This window comes from Cheilinus undulatus, linkage group 5 (assembly GCF_018320785.1).
Source record: "Cheilinus undulatus linkage group 5, ASM1832078v1, whole genome shotgun sequence".
In the NCBI taxonomy this organism is placed as follows: Eukaryota; Metazoa; Chordata; class Actinopteri; order Labriformes; family Labridae; genus Cheilinus; species Cheilinus undulatus.
In genome coordinates this window covers 4,812,241-4,828,651 of record NC_054869.1, presented here as the reverse complement: position 1 = coordinate 4,828,651, position 16,411 = coordinate 4,812,241, and the positions used below count along the sequence as shown (strand labels likewise).

Sequence of the window (16,411 nt, the reverse complement as noted above, 5' to 3'; positions counted from 1 at the left end):
CCCCTCAAAGGAAGATGGGAGTCCCCGATCCCTGACGCTGTTTTTTTTGGGGGGGGGTCACAGGCTGAAAAGTTTGGGAACCCCTGGTCTAGATAAGAGATTTTGGACAGTTGTAGTTTTTACAGAAGTTTTGCAGCCAACAGTTTCTTTCTTCACACTCTTATGGAGGGAGTGATGACAGTTGCAGATATTTATTGGTTCCAATCTCACCATTTTCCACACTGGTGCTTGAAGGTGTTCCTTTTGTTTTGTTCCCTGCCTGTACGTTACTGATGCAGCAGAAGAAGCTAAGTAGGAATCTTTGGAGATGTTACTTAGATGTTACATATTTTAACATTTAAAAAGGTTTAATAATCCTTACCTCTGGTTCTCTATGGTCTGATCTGATTTGTCTAATCATTCCCAACAGTGTGTGTAAGCTGTGTAGGAAGTAATGTTAGCATTACGTCATTCTTTTACAGTTAAACCAGATCATTTTTTAATGTTTCCGATAATCCCTCCGCTGTCATGATTTACAGAGATGCACAGTTGAGCTAAAAGTGCCATGTTGTCTCTGATCCTGGAGATTTTTAACACATAAAGCCATGTGTGCTACCATGAATGTGAAGTATGACGATGCTGCTGCAGCGGAGCCATTCAGCATGGTGATGATGTGCAGCTGGTCATAGATTAATAAGGATTTATTCTGAAGCCACAGACGGACTGCAGGTTCACGTGGAGAGTTCTCCTGAATATTTCAAGCCCCGTGTAACCGTTGACTGCCACTTTGCTCCGACCAAATCAGGCGAGTCACTTTGAGAAATTTGGCCAGGTGCAGAACTCCTTGTTGATGTTTGCAATTTGCACTGATGATGTATATTCCTGTGAGATTATGTGTATTTGTGTACAATCTGTAAAGGTGATTGTTTTCAGGTATTAAAAAATGAAACAAAGGTGGCTTTAGTGTAATTTATTTATCACAACATTAAAGACAAATTGAATGCAGGTAGATATGCAAAAAGTTTAGGATGTATGGAAACCCTCAACTAACAAGTAATGTTTTAATTTTCTTGCAGATATGGGCTTATTTATGTCGTCATTATGAGACAGAACCGGTAGTCCCTCCCGATAATGCATTCATTTCTAGAAATCTCTAAAAACAACCAACATTTGAACTGAATAAATTTTGGTAGCTGCCTTCCAACTTTCAGGGGTAACCTTATAAATATAGCTAAAGGTGATCAATCCTCAGTCAGGTTGATCTTTCTGAGAAAATCTACAGTGAGCTGACTGGTTTTAAAAATTTCCCATCATGCCATCATCAGCCACCTCACAAACACACAAGTCCATAAGGACTGGAGTCTATTATTTCTTGATTTTTCTGTCCGCTAGGATGCGTCTGAAGGTGAGGTTGATGCGAGGCAGGGTGATCTTCTTGCGAGCGGGGAGGCTGTGGTACCAGAAGGTGTTGGTGGGAGAGTTCATGAGGAGCAGGCTGCCGTGAGCGAGCTCCAGTTTTACAGGTTCGATCTGTCTGCTGCTCTGTTTGCCCCGAGCGTCTCTGTGTCTGAAGATGAAGTCTCGAGCTGCTCCCAGAGAGACCGAGGCGATGGGACAGAGAGGGTCCAGCTCCTTCTCGTCGTCACGGTGCTCCCCCATGTGATCCTGACCATCTTTGTACCTGATGGAGAGAGCAACAGGGGGTGACCACACCAGGATTTAAGGCTTTGATAAGACTCTGGTAAAAAATGTAATGATATAAGATAAGTCTGTCCAACCATTAAAATATTTAAGTCTGATTAACCTCAGAATTTATGTAGTTAATTGTGATTAATCACATCTTTTTTCACAATTAAAATACCACTATTTAGCATTTAAACTTTTTAGTGTCCTTTTAGATTTTCTACTGTTTTAAATTAAGGGTAACAGACTGCCTGTTTGGTTACAGACCTGCTTTCAAATCTTTGTTATGTTGCTTTAAATGACCCATAGACCACTGTGGCTGATATATTTGGCAAATTTACCTCATAATGAACAGAAAAACTGCATTTGACTGTTAACTTTCAATAAAGGCAGTGACATTAGCTAACAACAGACTGTACTGAGATGAAATGCTCTGTGATTTTATATTGTAGTGTTAGAGGGGCAGGGTCATAGCCCACTGTAGGCTCATGACATCATGAACCCACGTATTGGCCCCGCCCACATTAAACCAAACCAGGAAAGAGGTGATAAACTTTCTAACAGTCTAAATCCAGAGTTCAGTCACATGTAGATCTCAGTGTTTTCACATGTTTACAGCAACCCTATTCTTATTCCAACATATCTAGTGGGTTAAGACAAAAACTTCACTTTACAGGGTCTTTAAGTGTGTTGAAGGGGACAATGAAAAATGTGATCAATCGTTATTAAAAAATTAAATGCACAGAATATGGGCATTTGTTACCTGGGATTAATGCAGTAACTCTGACAACTCTGGTAATTATAAAATAAACTTATAAATAAAGGCAAAGCATAACAAACAACAGCAAGTAATGACAAGCAGAATCAACAACACACATTGGTATTTAAGCCCTAATGTATTTATGTTGTATTTTCTCTGACAAATGTAATTCTTACAAAGTGCACAAATTATGGCCCTTAGTTTATCATGATTAATACAATTCAGCCCCAAAATTAACACTCCATTTCATGCCAGGAGAACAAAATTAGAAGTGGTAGTCAGTGCGGAGAAATTCATTTTTGTAATTACCAGAACTCAAAAGCAAACTTTTGCACACGGTCTTAACTTTGCAAATAAGTTTGAAACTTTGCCACGGTGCATGTAAAAGTCTTCAAGAGTCGATGGATCTCACCCCCTCATAAGCCCTTGTATTGTCAAGTCAGCGTTTATTCTTAAAACATATTTAAAACAACCTCAGTTGACCAAGGTGCTTTACAGGCTTAAAACGCTTTGTTAAAATACAATGTAAAAAAATAAATAAAAGTACAATAATTGACACATTAAAATACAATAAATAAGAGCATTAAAGTATGCAAAGTAAAGTATTTTTATTCCCATTAATTTACCTCATTATGGCAAATTTATTAAAAATTTCAAAACTTAATTATCACATTGACATCAGTATTCAGATCCTTTGCAACAACTGGATCTTTGTTGAGAGGTTTCTACACCTCAACTGGAGTCCACCTGTGATAACTTAAATCGATTGAACATGATTTGGAAAGGCACACACCTCTCCATAGAAGAATTCACAGCTGACAATGATATCCGAGCAAAAATCAAGCCATGAGGTCAAAGGAACTGAGGAGCTGCAGAGCTCAGAGACAGGATTGTTGACAGGCACAGATCTGGGGAAGGCTACAGAAAATCTTGCACTGAAGGTTCCCAAGAGCACAGTGGCCTCCATAATTCTCACATAGAAGAAGTTTCGCACAACCGGACTCTTCTAAGAGCTGGTCGCCCGGTAAAACTGACCAATCGGGGAGAAGGGCCTTAGTAAGAGAGGTGACCATGAACCTGATGGTCACTCTGACTGAGCTCCAGAGATCCTGTGTGGAAATGGGATAAAGTTCCAGAGGGACAACCATTAGTACAGCCCTCCACTGATCTGGGCTTTATGGCAGAGTGGTTATATGGAAGATTCTCCTCAGTGTAAAACACATGAAATCTCACTTGGAGTCTGCAAAAAGCTCCATGTAGAAGCCAAGTGGCTGTCAAACCGACAGGGGCGACTATAGGAGGGTAATGCACCAAAAACAATGTCAACACCATTTAGAGTTAATAAATACTATTATTGTTTAACTGTTTTCTTCTCAATTAAATTCAATAGTTTAACTCCATCCATTGTGAAACAGGCGTAGTTTAAATACTATCAAACTACTATAAAAATAATTTAAAAATACAGGACTGAAAGAGCTTCAAAAAGTGTTGAAAGTTTAAACAACCTTGGAGAGCAGCTCTTTCACTTGACACATTTATATTTCATTTAAAAATCCTAACTCTTACCTGTTTATCAGAACAAAATTGAATGTCTGTCCCGTTGTTTCTGTGACAGAATCTCGGATGTATTCTAAGGTTGGCGTCCACGGGCAGGCTACCCGAGTCACTCCAGAGTAAGTGTAGGTTAGACCTTCATCTCCATAGGTGGCCTGCTTCCTCGGTATGTTGTACACCTTTCCAAACACCTGCACCTTTGATTCCTCACCTGGGACATAAAGAGTCACATTAATAATCAGGACTGGAGCACACTTTTAAAAACAGGTTCAGAACTTTTAACAGCCAAACAAGGATGAGTCAGTTAGGCCCTTAACATTTGAAACTCGTGCACACATTTGACAATCCATGTGCACATATGCACTTCTGATACATTCATTCACAAAAGAGATTGTAATGTTTACACCAGTGGTACTGAAAAGTACTAAAGCATTTATCATTTCAGTGAAGGTTGTATCTCGTTCTTTCGGTCACCACCCACAGCTCATGGCCATAGGTGAGGGTAGGAACGTAGATCGACTGGCAAATCAAGAGCTTCGCCTTTCAACTCAGCTCTTCACCACAACAGACTGCTGAAGAGACCACATCACTGCCGACGCCGCACCCATTCACCCTTTTCCCATTGAGGACCATGGCGTCACATTTGGAGGTGCTGAGTCTCATCTCAGCCGCTTCACACTCGGTTGAGAGCCGTTCCAGTGAGAGCTGAAGGTCGTGGCCTCATGAAGCCAGCAGAACACACCATCTGCAAAAAGCAGAGACCCAATCCTGAGGCCACCAAACCGGACCCCCTGGCTGCACCTAGAAATTCTCTCCATAAAAGTTATGAACAGAATCAATGATAAAGGGCAGCCCTGGCAGAGTCCAACCCTCACCGGGCATCTGGTCCCGATGCCTCCTGGACGCCTCCCTGGTGAGGTGTTCCAGGCAGGTCCCACCAGCAGGAGGCCCTGGGGAAGACCCAGGACACGCTGGAGAGACTTTGTCTCTTGGCTGGCCTGGGAAGAGCTGGACGAAGCGGCCGGGGAGAGGGAAGTCTGAGCTTCCCTGCTTAAGCTGCTGCCCCTGCAACCCGACCTCAGATAAGCAGAAGAAGATGGAAGGACGGATGAAGGTTGTATGTTTTCTTACCTGTAGAGTACACCACCTCCTCCTCCAGCTGATGGAAAAGCCGGTCTGCCTCGTCTTTAGAGAACAGCAGAGCATAATCACAGTCCAGATCTTCTGCCTCTATTTTCTGCCAGGGAACAGGATGAGAAAACTCTGATAAAGAATCATCATACTCTTCCTCGTCTTCCTCCTGCTTCAGGCTCTCGTCTCCCTCCAGTTTGATCTTCTTCCTCTGGTTTCCTCCATCGCTGCTGTCAGAACTTTTCTTCTTAACCCTGACCACGAACTTTTCCATAGCAGCAACCAGGAGCCAGGAACTGGATGATAAAAGAAGAATGGAGGATTACAACAAGGTTAAAGCACCAGTAAGGTGTTATAAAACAGTCCAAAATTAGCTTCAGTTTGACTTATAAAAGCAAAACAGTCCATCAGAAATGAGATCAATTATATCTAGGTTGTACATTTGATGCCTTTAAAGACTGGCACGACTGTTTGGGGCTCAAATGAGACAATTTAAATATTCACAATGACTGGTACATTTGAATGTTCAATATAACCAAACACAAGGGCCACATTAAGAAAAAATCAGGATTCTGAGATTTGGAAATTGCAAGAATAAAGTTGTAGATTTGGGAGATTTAAATCATTCTAGAGGATTTAAAAGAACATGGCTTCAATCTTGTAAGTACACTTTGATTACACTTCAAAAAAGGTGTAGCATACTTCTATTGTATATTTGTTGTGTGAACCAGGTGTAATTACCCCCTTTATAAAAATGTGATTTCTGTGCATTAATTGTATTTTTTAAGTGCATCAAAAATAAAAGCATTTCTTCAACAAACACACAATACCCGTGCCATAAAGGAAGGACAATGACTCAACAAAGAGACCCCTAATCTTAGTCATTAAGGATGCACCGATGCATGAGAGACAAATGTTGGCACACTTGTCTTGGAGTCTTACACCCTAAAAAGTAATGAATTATTGTCCGTATCAGCTAAATTGTTATGTTAAACATCAGTGTTGCTTCCAGCAATAATTTTCACGATTGGTGCATCTCTATCTGTTGCACCCTTATGCACTCCTGATAAATTACGTAGCCTATCACCTGGCCCTTAGCTGCCACAGCATCACCACCCTCAGCAGACCCAGGCTCAGTGCGTAATAACACTGATGCTACCTACTCTACCTCATGGAGGGACCATGTGTGCAGCAAGAGCCGGGACATCATACTGGTGTTGTAGACTTGTAAAATCCTTTGCTCCTTTGTTTGCTAATAGCACCTGTCCTAGTCCATAACCCCTAACAACCCCAACAAACCAAATCAAACAAAGGTAAATATTACAGAAAAATAAGCCAAAGTACACTTTACAAAATGAACCATAAAACCTGGAATATGAGTCACCCTGGTATATCAGCAGCAGTCTGTTTGTTGTAATCTCTCAAGGGGAAAAGGGTTTAAACCGTCCTCCTGCAGGATAGTTTCCTATTTGTTCAGCTAAGTCCACAATGTGTCATTTCTGTGCTGCTGTGGCACTCTTTCAGCGACATTAGTTTTCTCCATGTAGAGTCTGCGCATCTACTAGCTGCAGTTGCAATCAAAATTATTTAACCTCCATTCTAAATCGGGTTTATTCTGACAATTTACAGACGTTCTGCTTTTGCAATGAACAAATCAAACAAAAGGAGCTGAAATAGATCAACACAACTAATGCTTCAAATGGTTTCCCCAACTGAAAATGCAACTTATGAGGTCCAGCTGCTAATTGATGCAGCGATGCAGAATTGTCCATGTCCACATGATGATGCATTGTGAAACTGACTATTTTCAACACCACAAGTACTTTAAATGTGTTCAGAAATAACTGCTCCTCAAGGTGCATTAAAGGGATACTTCAACATTTTGGCAAATTCGTCCATTGGCATAATTCCTATAGTCTTGGTAATAGGTTCATTACCTTCAGTTGTCAGTGCAAGCTGTTTTTAGATCGCCGCCGAGTTCAGACCTGCTGTGCCAACTCAATGCAAGCAGACGGTATTCCGGCTTTCCCTCATCAAACTCATCAAATACACAATCCAACAACTCCAAAACACTCTTGTGGACAAGTTGTGACCTGTACATTCACCACACATGCGAGACAGAAGGCATTGCAAATTGCCTTAAAAATATTTTAAAATGATTTTTTTCCCCAGCTAATTTTGTTGAGTATTATTTGCCACATTTTAACCCATTTTCAATTTCTGCAGTTTGGACCCATTTTTGCCACACTTTAACGATTTTCATCACGTTTTCCCACCAATTTTAGCTCACTTATGCCAATCTAAACCCATTTTGTCAATTTTATACCCTTTCCACCACTTTTTTATGCCCGTCTTTGCCACTTCTGTTGTTGCTTCTGTTGACCCATTATTGCCACTGCCTTTCACTTTTAATGCCATTTCTGCCTCAGTTAGCTTTTTGTTGCCAGTTTGAACCACTTTTTCCAACTTTTAAATCCCATTTCACCAACTTTTCCACCCACTTTTCCACTTTCAACCTATTTCAGCAACCTTTTATCCCCTTTAACCACTTTTTTTGCCTTTTTTGTCACTTTAACTCATTTTTGCCATTTTTTGCTCATTTTTGCCACTTTTTTTCTCTAATTCTTGCCATGTCTTCTGCTCATTTAAAATCCCATTTCACCACCTTATCCATCTCCTTTTTTGGTCGCCATATTTTTACCCATTTTACTCTGTTTTTTTAAGAAAAGGGATTTACATTTTTAAGAAGGCTTTATACTACAGCACAAATGAATAATAAATATTTGATAAGAGTGGTTATTATACAGGCTAAAGATAAGATGAGGATATAACAGCTTAACTTTACAATGGACCATGATTTTGCTGACATCCATGGGGCCCCATATTGGCTGGGTCCCAGAAAGCTCTCCAATTATGCCCTCTCTTGGGCAGCCTTGTCCGCACATGTCTGCTCTTGACTGTGCATGGCTGTTCAACCATCTTCAGGAACAGTGGAGGTCCCTGGTCTCTGGAACTTTTATTTTGGGGGGGCGAGGGCTGAAAAGGTTAAGATCCTTCACCATGATGGAGGGAGAACAACTTCTGAGTCAGTCAAGAATAGAGGATGCAAGGATAAGGAAAGTTATAAAATGAGAAGCACCTCTGCCTCCAAGGGAAGACAGGCTCTTTAGAACTGGTTTCTACAGGGTTGAAAACCTCAAAAACCTCTGGTGCTTGATTCCTATCACACTTCTACCAAAGTACAGCACAGGCACTTCATTAAAACTACAGAGGATGTTGTTCAAAACAGGGGAGAAGTTTGATATGTCACATTTAATGTTATTTTTGTTGTTTTTCCATCAAATCTATTAAAATGATCCCTCTCTAAACATTTGTAGTAAACACAGAATTAAAATCAATATTTCCGATATGCCTAGAATAAACCTGACTTGCCTGGGCACATCCAGCAGCTCTGATTTTCAATAGCAGGTGTCTGGCACTGTTGTGGTTTGTCTGCACACTAGTATCTGCTTCCAAACTGAAAAGGAAAGTGGATCAAGAACAGACGGACAAGAAAGACTGACACTGCAGCATTTCTGATGATTTAAGTAAAGTGCTTCCTGCTTGATATCAACAAGAAAAGCCATTGTTTAAAAGGAGCAGCATCTCAGGCGTCATTACAGGACTGAACATGGAGACCAGAGGGAAAAAAAGAGCCGTGCAGCAACAGAGTGGCCAGGAAAAAGCTGTCAACAAAGCTAAAAAGGGTACAGATAAAGCTACTGAATCGGTGAGTGCTGGGTTCCTGGGTAAAATCCATGTATGTGATTATTGCGGTGTTATTATTCTGCCATGCAAATTCATCCAGACCTTTTTTAAAATTATTCTAAAGTTTAGGGCTACTTCTACTAATAGCAGCTTATGTTGATATCAGAATATTTCATACTTTTACAACAGCAAACGTTACATCAAAAGTATATGCAGCTTTAAACTCGTTATTTTACAGCAATCTTGTAAATCTGTGGTCTAAAACCCCAAAAGAAGCTGCTGTCACTGTGCACAGGAACAATCAAATAACACATAAATGCGTATATTTTAAAAATCCGACACATATTCTCATATATTTGCTGTATCACCCACCAGCAGTCGGAAACATGTGGTAACAGTCTGCTTGTTTTGAACAGCGCTTAGCTCATTATCATAAACCTGCTTACGTCACTTTGCATTGGCGCGAATTACTCCGAGTGAGTCAGTTTCTGTGGGGATACCGCACTCTAGCTCCTGCATTTACTCTTTGCTAAATTTAACATTATTAAAGCCGCTTTTATCGAGGATTTAGTCGCCAAAATGATCGGACAGAAGACTATTAACTCGTTTTTCTCGCCCGTCTCCAAAAAGAGAATTTCTGCGGATTTGAATGAATCTGAGGAGGATAAGAAAGACCTGGTGAGAGAAACTTCTGCCTTTAAAAAGCCCTCTAACATGGATAAACAGCGTTTTTAACTTCTTACGTTAAAAGATAACGTGATAATTTATGAAACTGTACTTACAATTTGCTCGTAGTCTTTCAAGCAAGAGACGTGTGGAGGTTGGTCCCTCACGTCGTACGTAAACCAAGCTGCGTTCGCAAGCACAGCTGTGTTCTTGATTGTTACTAAAGTTGAGCTCATGACTTCCATAGCTCCAGCATGTTTGCTCTGTACTCTCTGAGGTTTCTAAAACCTCGTTCACCCCCAGCTTCTCGACCCTCACCTGCTCTCTGTTTTGCTCAATACATTAAAATAATCCAGAAGAAGCGGAAGTCCTCAGAGGTGGATCCAGAGCCGTCCAGCCCGGGCCCTGCTGCTCTGTCCGCGGATCAGCTCGAAAGGATCGCCCGCAACAAGAAGGCGGCGCTGGAGAAACTCGCCTCAGCTCAAACCCCTCCAGGGTTCGGGGAGAGCTGGAGGAAGAGTCTGTCTGCCGAGTTTGGGAAACCTTACTTTAAACAGGTGAGAGGGAAAAGTTATCTCATTAAACACCAACCTATGACATTTACTAAATAACTGTAACGGAGGAGCTTTTCGAGTACTGGTACTTTTTAAGGACTTTCTAAAATCAGCAGTTGTACTTTTATTTAAGTGTGTGGAAGTGCTGTCCTTCACTACATTAAAATAAAAGCAAGCACTGAGTGAAAAAATGTAAACATTGTATAAACAAAAATGAGAAGGTCTGAGCTTTCTGCCAATAACCCCTTAAAGCCTGAAAACAGAAATTATAGCCAGAAAATTCTAATTTCTTGGAACAGAAATGTTTATTTCACTTTCTTTTGAAATGTTAAAAAAGATCTAAATTTCCATAAAATTTAACTTGTGTATTTTTTGTATCTCATTTCATACATTGGGTGTTTTTGATAACTGATAATCCACTTGAGGGCATTTTTATCATTTATTAGATTGTATTCATTTTTTTTTTTAGTTATTTATGGTCATATTGATTAAATAGAGGTATCATAAAGTATATTTCAACTAGAAAAGCACTCGGAGAGCGCAGACCTCCACCATTAGCCCTATCTCCCAATAGTACAGAATCCTTTAAAATAATCCTGGATCCAGACCGTGATCCGGATCACTCCCAAAATCGAATCAGTTCTTCCTTATGCCATTTCTGACATTTTCTAAAAATTTCGTCAAAATCCGTCCATAACTGTTTGAGTTATGTTGCCAACAAACGAACAAACCCTACCGATCACATAACCTCCTTGGCAGAGGTAAATATGATACAACAGGCTTTAAGGGGTTAACAAGAAACTAGTCCAGTGATCATCAACTGGCGCCCAGGGGCCACATCAGGCCCTACACAGCTTCACATCCGGCCCCTAGAAGATTTTTATAATCAGAAGAGGAAAAATATATTGTGGTATTTAGGGTGTGTTATTTACAAAAAAAAAAATCCTTAATGGCTTTAAATGTTGGCCTAATATTTGACCCATTTTACAGAAATCTCCCTGCCAGTCATCATTAGTGAATATGATGCATAATAAAGACATACTCATTAATTTATTCTTGATTAAAGTGCCCTTTTTCCCATGTAAACTTTCTACTTTATGCACTTTGAGAGATCAATTTTTCCTGCCAGAGAACCACCACAATAGAGCGGTTTCCTGACGGTTCTCCCCGCCAATCACAACACAGCTTCTTAGCATCAAACCCAGTGATGACAGCCTGCCAGCCCCAGAAATAAATAGCCAAAATATCGCAACCGCCCCCTAGTGGTGGCTGCAGTTTAGTGGATTGGGACTGATCTCGCTGCCAAAGGCAAAAAATGTACATTTTTGAAGGAAAAAAAATACAATTATATGTTAATTGGAACAAAATATTCGTTAAATTTAGTTTTTACTTGGGAAGTCTGGCCCCTTCAGTGTCTTCCAAGTAAAAACTGGCCCTCGTACAAATGTAGTTGATGACCCATGAACTAGTCGATAGTTTGGCTTTGAAAACACATGATGGTCAGTGATTTAAATGAAAAAAATTAATGCTGGTACTCTCCTTAATCACCTGTTGTTAGTGTGTCACAAATTTACTGAAATAATTTGGGTGATATTGACCAAAAAAGGACTTGGATTTTCAACCCAATCTTTAAAAACATTTGCCATCATGACAGCCCCTCTGTATTTGGTGTCTGTTTTGCTTAAATAGTGTTAATGTTTTTTTTTTTAATCTCTTTCACAGTTGATGAATTTTGTTTCTGAAGAGAGGAAACGTCACACCGTGTACCCCCCTACTGAAGATGTTTTCACCTGGACTCAGACGTGTAACATCAGAGATGTAAGTATTGGGCCTACAAATAGAGCTTCTCCTGAAGTCATGTTGTGAAGTGATGTACTCAAGACTTAAAGAGACATTTTGAGTGGACATTCTGTGGGAAAAAGTAGCCAGATAGGAGGCTCTGAACATCCCCTCCCTCCAATCCTTTGAGGCACAAGTCATAGATGGGTGTCTGTGATTCCAGGTCAAAGTAGTGATTCTTGGTCAGGATCCCTATCACGGCCCAAACCAAGCCCATGGATTGTGCTTCAGTGTCAAACGACCAGTGCCTCCTCCGCCCAGGTAGAAACCTTTTGTCTTACTTTCATTTTAACTCTTCAATAAATTTAAGTTTGTTTTGGACTTACTTATCACAGAAATCTTGTCTTACAGTTTGGAGAACATGTACAAAGAGCTGGTGTCAGACATCGAAGGGTTTCAGCACCCAGGACATGGAGATCTGACTGGATGGGCCAAACAAGGTGATTTTAAAAGAGAGTGTCTGGTAAATTTTAAGCCAAGCTATTAGAGATGTCCTAATATCATGCCAACTAAATTGACGACTATTGCAGCCAAGTTTCCATAGTGAAATATTTAAAATGTGTACAAAGGACCCCACTTTAAAATATAAAAACTCAGCAGGTGCTTAACCTTTTAAAACAAAGAAAAAGAAACTGAAACTGGAAATTGGAGAAAACATTTACCAAATGAAAACTACTCTCCCTACTTAGCGTGACTGCTTTATCTTTTAGATTTACAGTTATTCACAAGTCACAGGTATTCACAGGCTATAATTTAACAGAGGAAGCAAAGTGCTCTCTTGCGATGTTGGGTGTCGGTCAGGAGGGCCAGCACCTCTGCTCCTGCAATGTCTTTTTAAAAGATTGGCTGTCAGCCTTCAGCCAGTATGCAGCAGCTCTTCTCCAGTCAGCTCGTATGCGCCTTCAACTCCCATCCAGTAGGAACACACCATACCTGCAGCGCTGCAGAAAATAAAGGATGCACGCCCAGAGAGTGAGGGGGAATGAAAATACCACTCTTCTGCGACAACATTTCAATCAGGAGAGACTTAATATGAGTTTAACAATAACTTATTTTAGAAATTTAATGAAAGAGAAGTACAAAGTCCTTGGCGATTAGACTCCATCGTGATGACTTCATGTGTTTGAAGGGATAGTGAGGCAAATGGCAGGAATAGGATGCCCTCCAATAGAGTCTAGACTCTGGTTGTGGTGTTGAGAGATGCAGGGTCAGATGAGATGTAGACTTCTGAGAAGCTGGCCCAGGAACCAATGAGGTGGCATGGAGGAGGAGACTGGGGTATGCAGGATAAGATGAGCAGGAGACCTGTGGGGATCTGGACTAGATGCTGATTAACTACATAGAGGTGGCTGGGGTGGAGGAGAGTTGTAGTGTCTGCACAGAATGACAAGCTGACTGAAAGAGAGCGTGGCAGATTTAAAACAGGTGCATGATGATTGGTCAAACAAGGTTGTGGCAGAATCTGATCAGCCTCAAATGAAGAGCTGAGTACTTAGGACAGTGAATGCCCATAATCAGCTGATCGTCACAGCAGGAAGAGAGAAGAATGGAAAAGGGAGAGATATGAAAGAGTGATGACTGAAGAATGAGCAGAAACAGTCTTCCTGCTTAAACTTTCACTGAGCTCCATTAATATACAAACAAACACTACAACAAATAAATAATGACTCACTCATGACGCCAGTATAAATCAGCACATCTAGTCTCTGTGAAGAAATGTATCGGACCTATTTTGACAATAGTTCCTTAAATTTCTCTGATTAGCTTGTTGGAAAATGTCAGTCTCTTCAGTCCTTTCAGCATCCATATTTCTTGGCAAATAACATTTACATACTGGTCTGTAGGTTTTGATTTTACCCAGAATAACTAAACATGCAAAGGATTTCTTGAGTGCTCATTGCTCAGTTTTCTCATACAAAAACATTACCACAGTATTTGTGTACTTTAAAAATTGCTTTCCCTTTTTCCCCTGTTAAGATGTAAAAGTACAGCTGAAAACCTTTAAAAACCTTTGGTTCTATTCAGTACTACTGATTACTGAAATAACTGATTTTTGATTTTGTTTTTGTTTTTTTACATATCAAAAATTAAAGCTGTGTAGGTGTTCAAGATACAAGAATTTTAAAATTTGATACTATTCTAGATGAAATATAACTATATTGATTCCTGTGCAATGAAAATATCAGACCAAAGCCTCCAATATTGGATATATATATATATATTTTTTTTTTTTTTACCAATACTTGCTGGAAAACCCATAAAGACTATTAAGAATGCACAAATACTCAAAAAAGTTGCTAAAATTTTTGTGGACGCGACACACGGTCATGCCCACATTTACCTCCTTTTCCTCTTGCTTTAAAGAGACAAAGATGTTGCATTTTTAGGTGCCGAAAGGAGTTGAGAAATATCAGTATTTGCCATCCTTTACACTTAAATGGACAGCAACAGCTCAGTATTTCTCCCATGGCAGCTTTTGATTTCTAATACGACAAAAGATGTGTAGTTATATTTGAACTGTGGTACTTTTCAATACTGTAGATCATTAAGAATGAAGATTGTATTGTTTTTAAGTCATGTGTGATACATTGATATCTGTCAACATATTGTTCCTGTTTGTCAATAGAAAATACATCTCCCTGGTTGCACTTGCTCCTCAGGTGTTCTGCTGCTGAACGCAGTGCTGACCGTCCGAGCTCACCAGGCAAACTCCCACAAAGACAAAGGCTGGGAGACGTTCACAGACGCCGTGGTGCAGTGGCTCAGCAACAACCTTGAAGGCGTCGTCTTCATGCTGTGGGGATCGTACGCTCAGAAGAAAGGAGCTGCTATCAACAGGGTGGGTATACAGACTCTTCTGTTTTAGACAAATTAATCCACTGTTTCATTGTGTTCTTGCATTTAAGATGAGAAACTCTCTCTTTGTAGAAACGCCACCACATCCTGCAGGCTGTGCATCCCTCTCCCTTGTCTGCTCATCGAGGATTTTTTGGGTGCAAGCACTTCTCAAAGGCAAACGAGCTGCTGAAGAAATCTGGAAAGGCTCAAATCGACTGGAAAGCACTTTAAGTTCTCATTCATTTCAGCTTTTTTGAACAACTACGTTTCACTGTGGCCCAAATGTCTCTCATAAGCTTTGTTTAGTTAGATGTTTACATCAGTAGTATGTGCAGAGACTTATGTTAGCACTGCCATGTTTGTGCTATTCACTGTTTCTTCATCAACTTTATCAACATATGTTTTGCTGATACTTTTATCATCTCCAGTTTGATCGTTGTAAATATGTTTGTTTTCTTTTCTTTACATTTTTATACCAAAAGTTTTAGTTCTATTAAAGTACGTAGTTTGAAAGAACTGAATGTTGTGTATCTATGTATGCTGGAAAATGATGATTTGCTCCCTGTAAGTGGGAAGTGAGTCTCAGCCTCAAATGAAAGAGTTTTGCTGCTGTTGTACTGAACCGTCTTGGTGAAGAGGGAGCTGAGCATGAAGACGAGGCGTTCATTTTATGAGTTGATCTTCGTTCCTACCCTCACCTATGGTCATGAGCTTCGGGTAGTGACAGGAAGAATGAGGCTGTGGATACCAACGGTTGAAATAAGTTTCCCCATGAGTGTGGCTGGGCCCATCCTTAGAGATTGGTTGAGAGCTCAGACATCAGAGTAGAGCTGCTGCTCCTTTCAGGTAGCCTTCAGTGGGGGTCACTGGTCTCTGGCACCTTTATTTTGGGAACCCCTGGTCTAATGAGTCAGTTCCCCCACATCCTTCCACAAATATAAATAAGCATGACATTTTGAAAAAGCAAACTTTTCTTTGATGGAGATGACCACAGACTGAAAACAGTAGATGACATGGAAGAGCCATAATCCATTAGTCAAACTAAAATAATCCAGCCCATGCTGCAGATGTACAAAATTGATTTACTTTTGACTGAATGAAATACACCTGTTTCCGTTTTTTCACATCCATCCCACATTTTTAAATAAATTTGCGATTTTTTGTGTGTACTGGCTTTATTATTTCAAGTAAATAAAAACTGAATGTGAGTTGAAAGCATTTCTTTAGCAGCTAAGCCGCCTTACATGACGCTCGGAAATAGTACTATTATTGGTAAAAAAAAAAAAAAAAAAAAAAACCTTGCTACTTTTTGCTCGCACACGTTACTAAACAATTGGAAATGGAAATTGTCCAAAAATGTAATTCTTAGCAGGTAAGGTTTACAAAAGAAATACTAGGATACGAAAATGAAATGATGGGTTTATAATGCGAAATGTAAAACACAGTGAAATAGCCACCGTTCCTGCAGTGGCAGCGAAGAGGAAACCGGGTTCATGTGGCGACAGTGAAGGCACCATACACCTGCAGCGCTCGAGCACACAGAGAGGATTTTTCTAGAAACTATCGGTTAATTTATGTTTTACGAACTGTGAAACAAACCTACGACATGTTTTCTGTGTTAAAAAAAAAGGAAAAAAAGAAAAGATTTTTTCAATAAGTT

The 16,411-nt window shown here is 40.1% G+C and overlaps 2 protein-coding genes across 4 annotated transcripts; one reads left to right on the top strand and one right to left on the bottom strand.

Moving 5' to 3' along the window:
• Window positions 1-941: 941 nt before the first annotated feature.
• alkbh2 (alkB homolog 2, alpha-ketoglutarate dependent dioxygenase) lies at window positions 942-9,775 on the bottom strand. 2 transcript variants are annotated; one of them, XM_041787525.1, is made up of 5 exons: window positions 9,637-9,775; window positions 8,540-8,624; window positions 5,108-5,403; window positions 3,989-4,187; window positions 942-1,660 (listed from the first exon to the last, which is right to left on the bottom strand). In XM_041787525.1, exons 3-5 carry the CDS (start codon window positions 5,379-5,381, stop codon window positions 1,345-1,347), a joined length of 789 nt encoding a protein of 262 aa, XP_041643459.1. In that variant the 5' UTR covers window positions 5,382-5,403; window positions 8,540-8,624; window positions 9,637-9,775; the 3' UTR covers window positions 942-1,344. The 2 variants fall into 2 exon arrangements, with proteins under 2 accessions (XP_041643459.1, XP_041643460.1); XM_041787526.1 differs by lacking the exon at window positions 8,540-8,624 and having other exon boundaries at window positions 9,637-9,773.
• unga (uracil DNA glycosylase a) lies at window positions 9,299-15,267 on the top strand. Of its 2 annotated transcripts, XM_041787524.1 has the most exons (7): window positions 9,299-9,532; window positions 9,877-10,077; window positions 11,797-11,892; window positions 12,077-12,174; window positions 12,265-12,353; window positions 14,574-14,752; window positions 14,842-15,267. In XM_041787524.1, the coding sequence occupies exons 1-7, from the start codon at window positions 9,434-9,436 to the stop codon at window positions 14,980-14,982; spliced, it is 903 nt and encodes a 300-aa protein (XP_041643458.1). In that variant the 5' UTR covers window positions 9,299-9,433; the 3' UTR covers window positions 14,983-15,267. The 2 variants fall into 2 exon arrangements, with proteins under 2 accessions (XP_041643458.1, XP_041643456.1); XM_041787522.1 differs by lacking the exon at window positions 9,299-9,532 and having other exon boundaries at window positions 9,643-10,077.
• The last annotated feature ends 1,144 nt before the right edge of the window (window positions 15,268-16,411 follow it).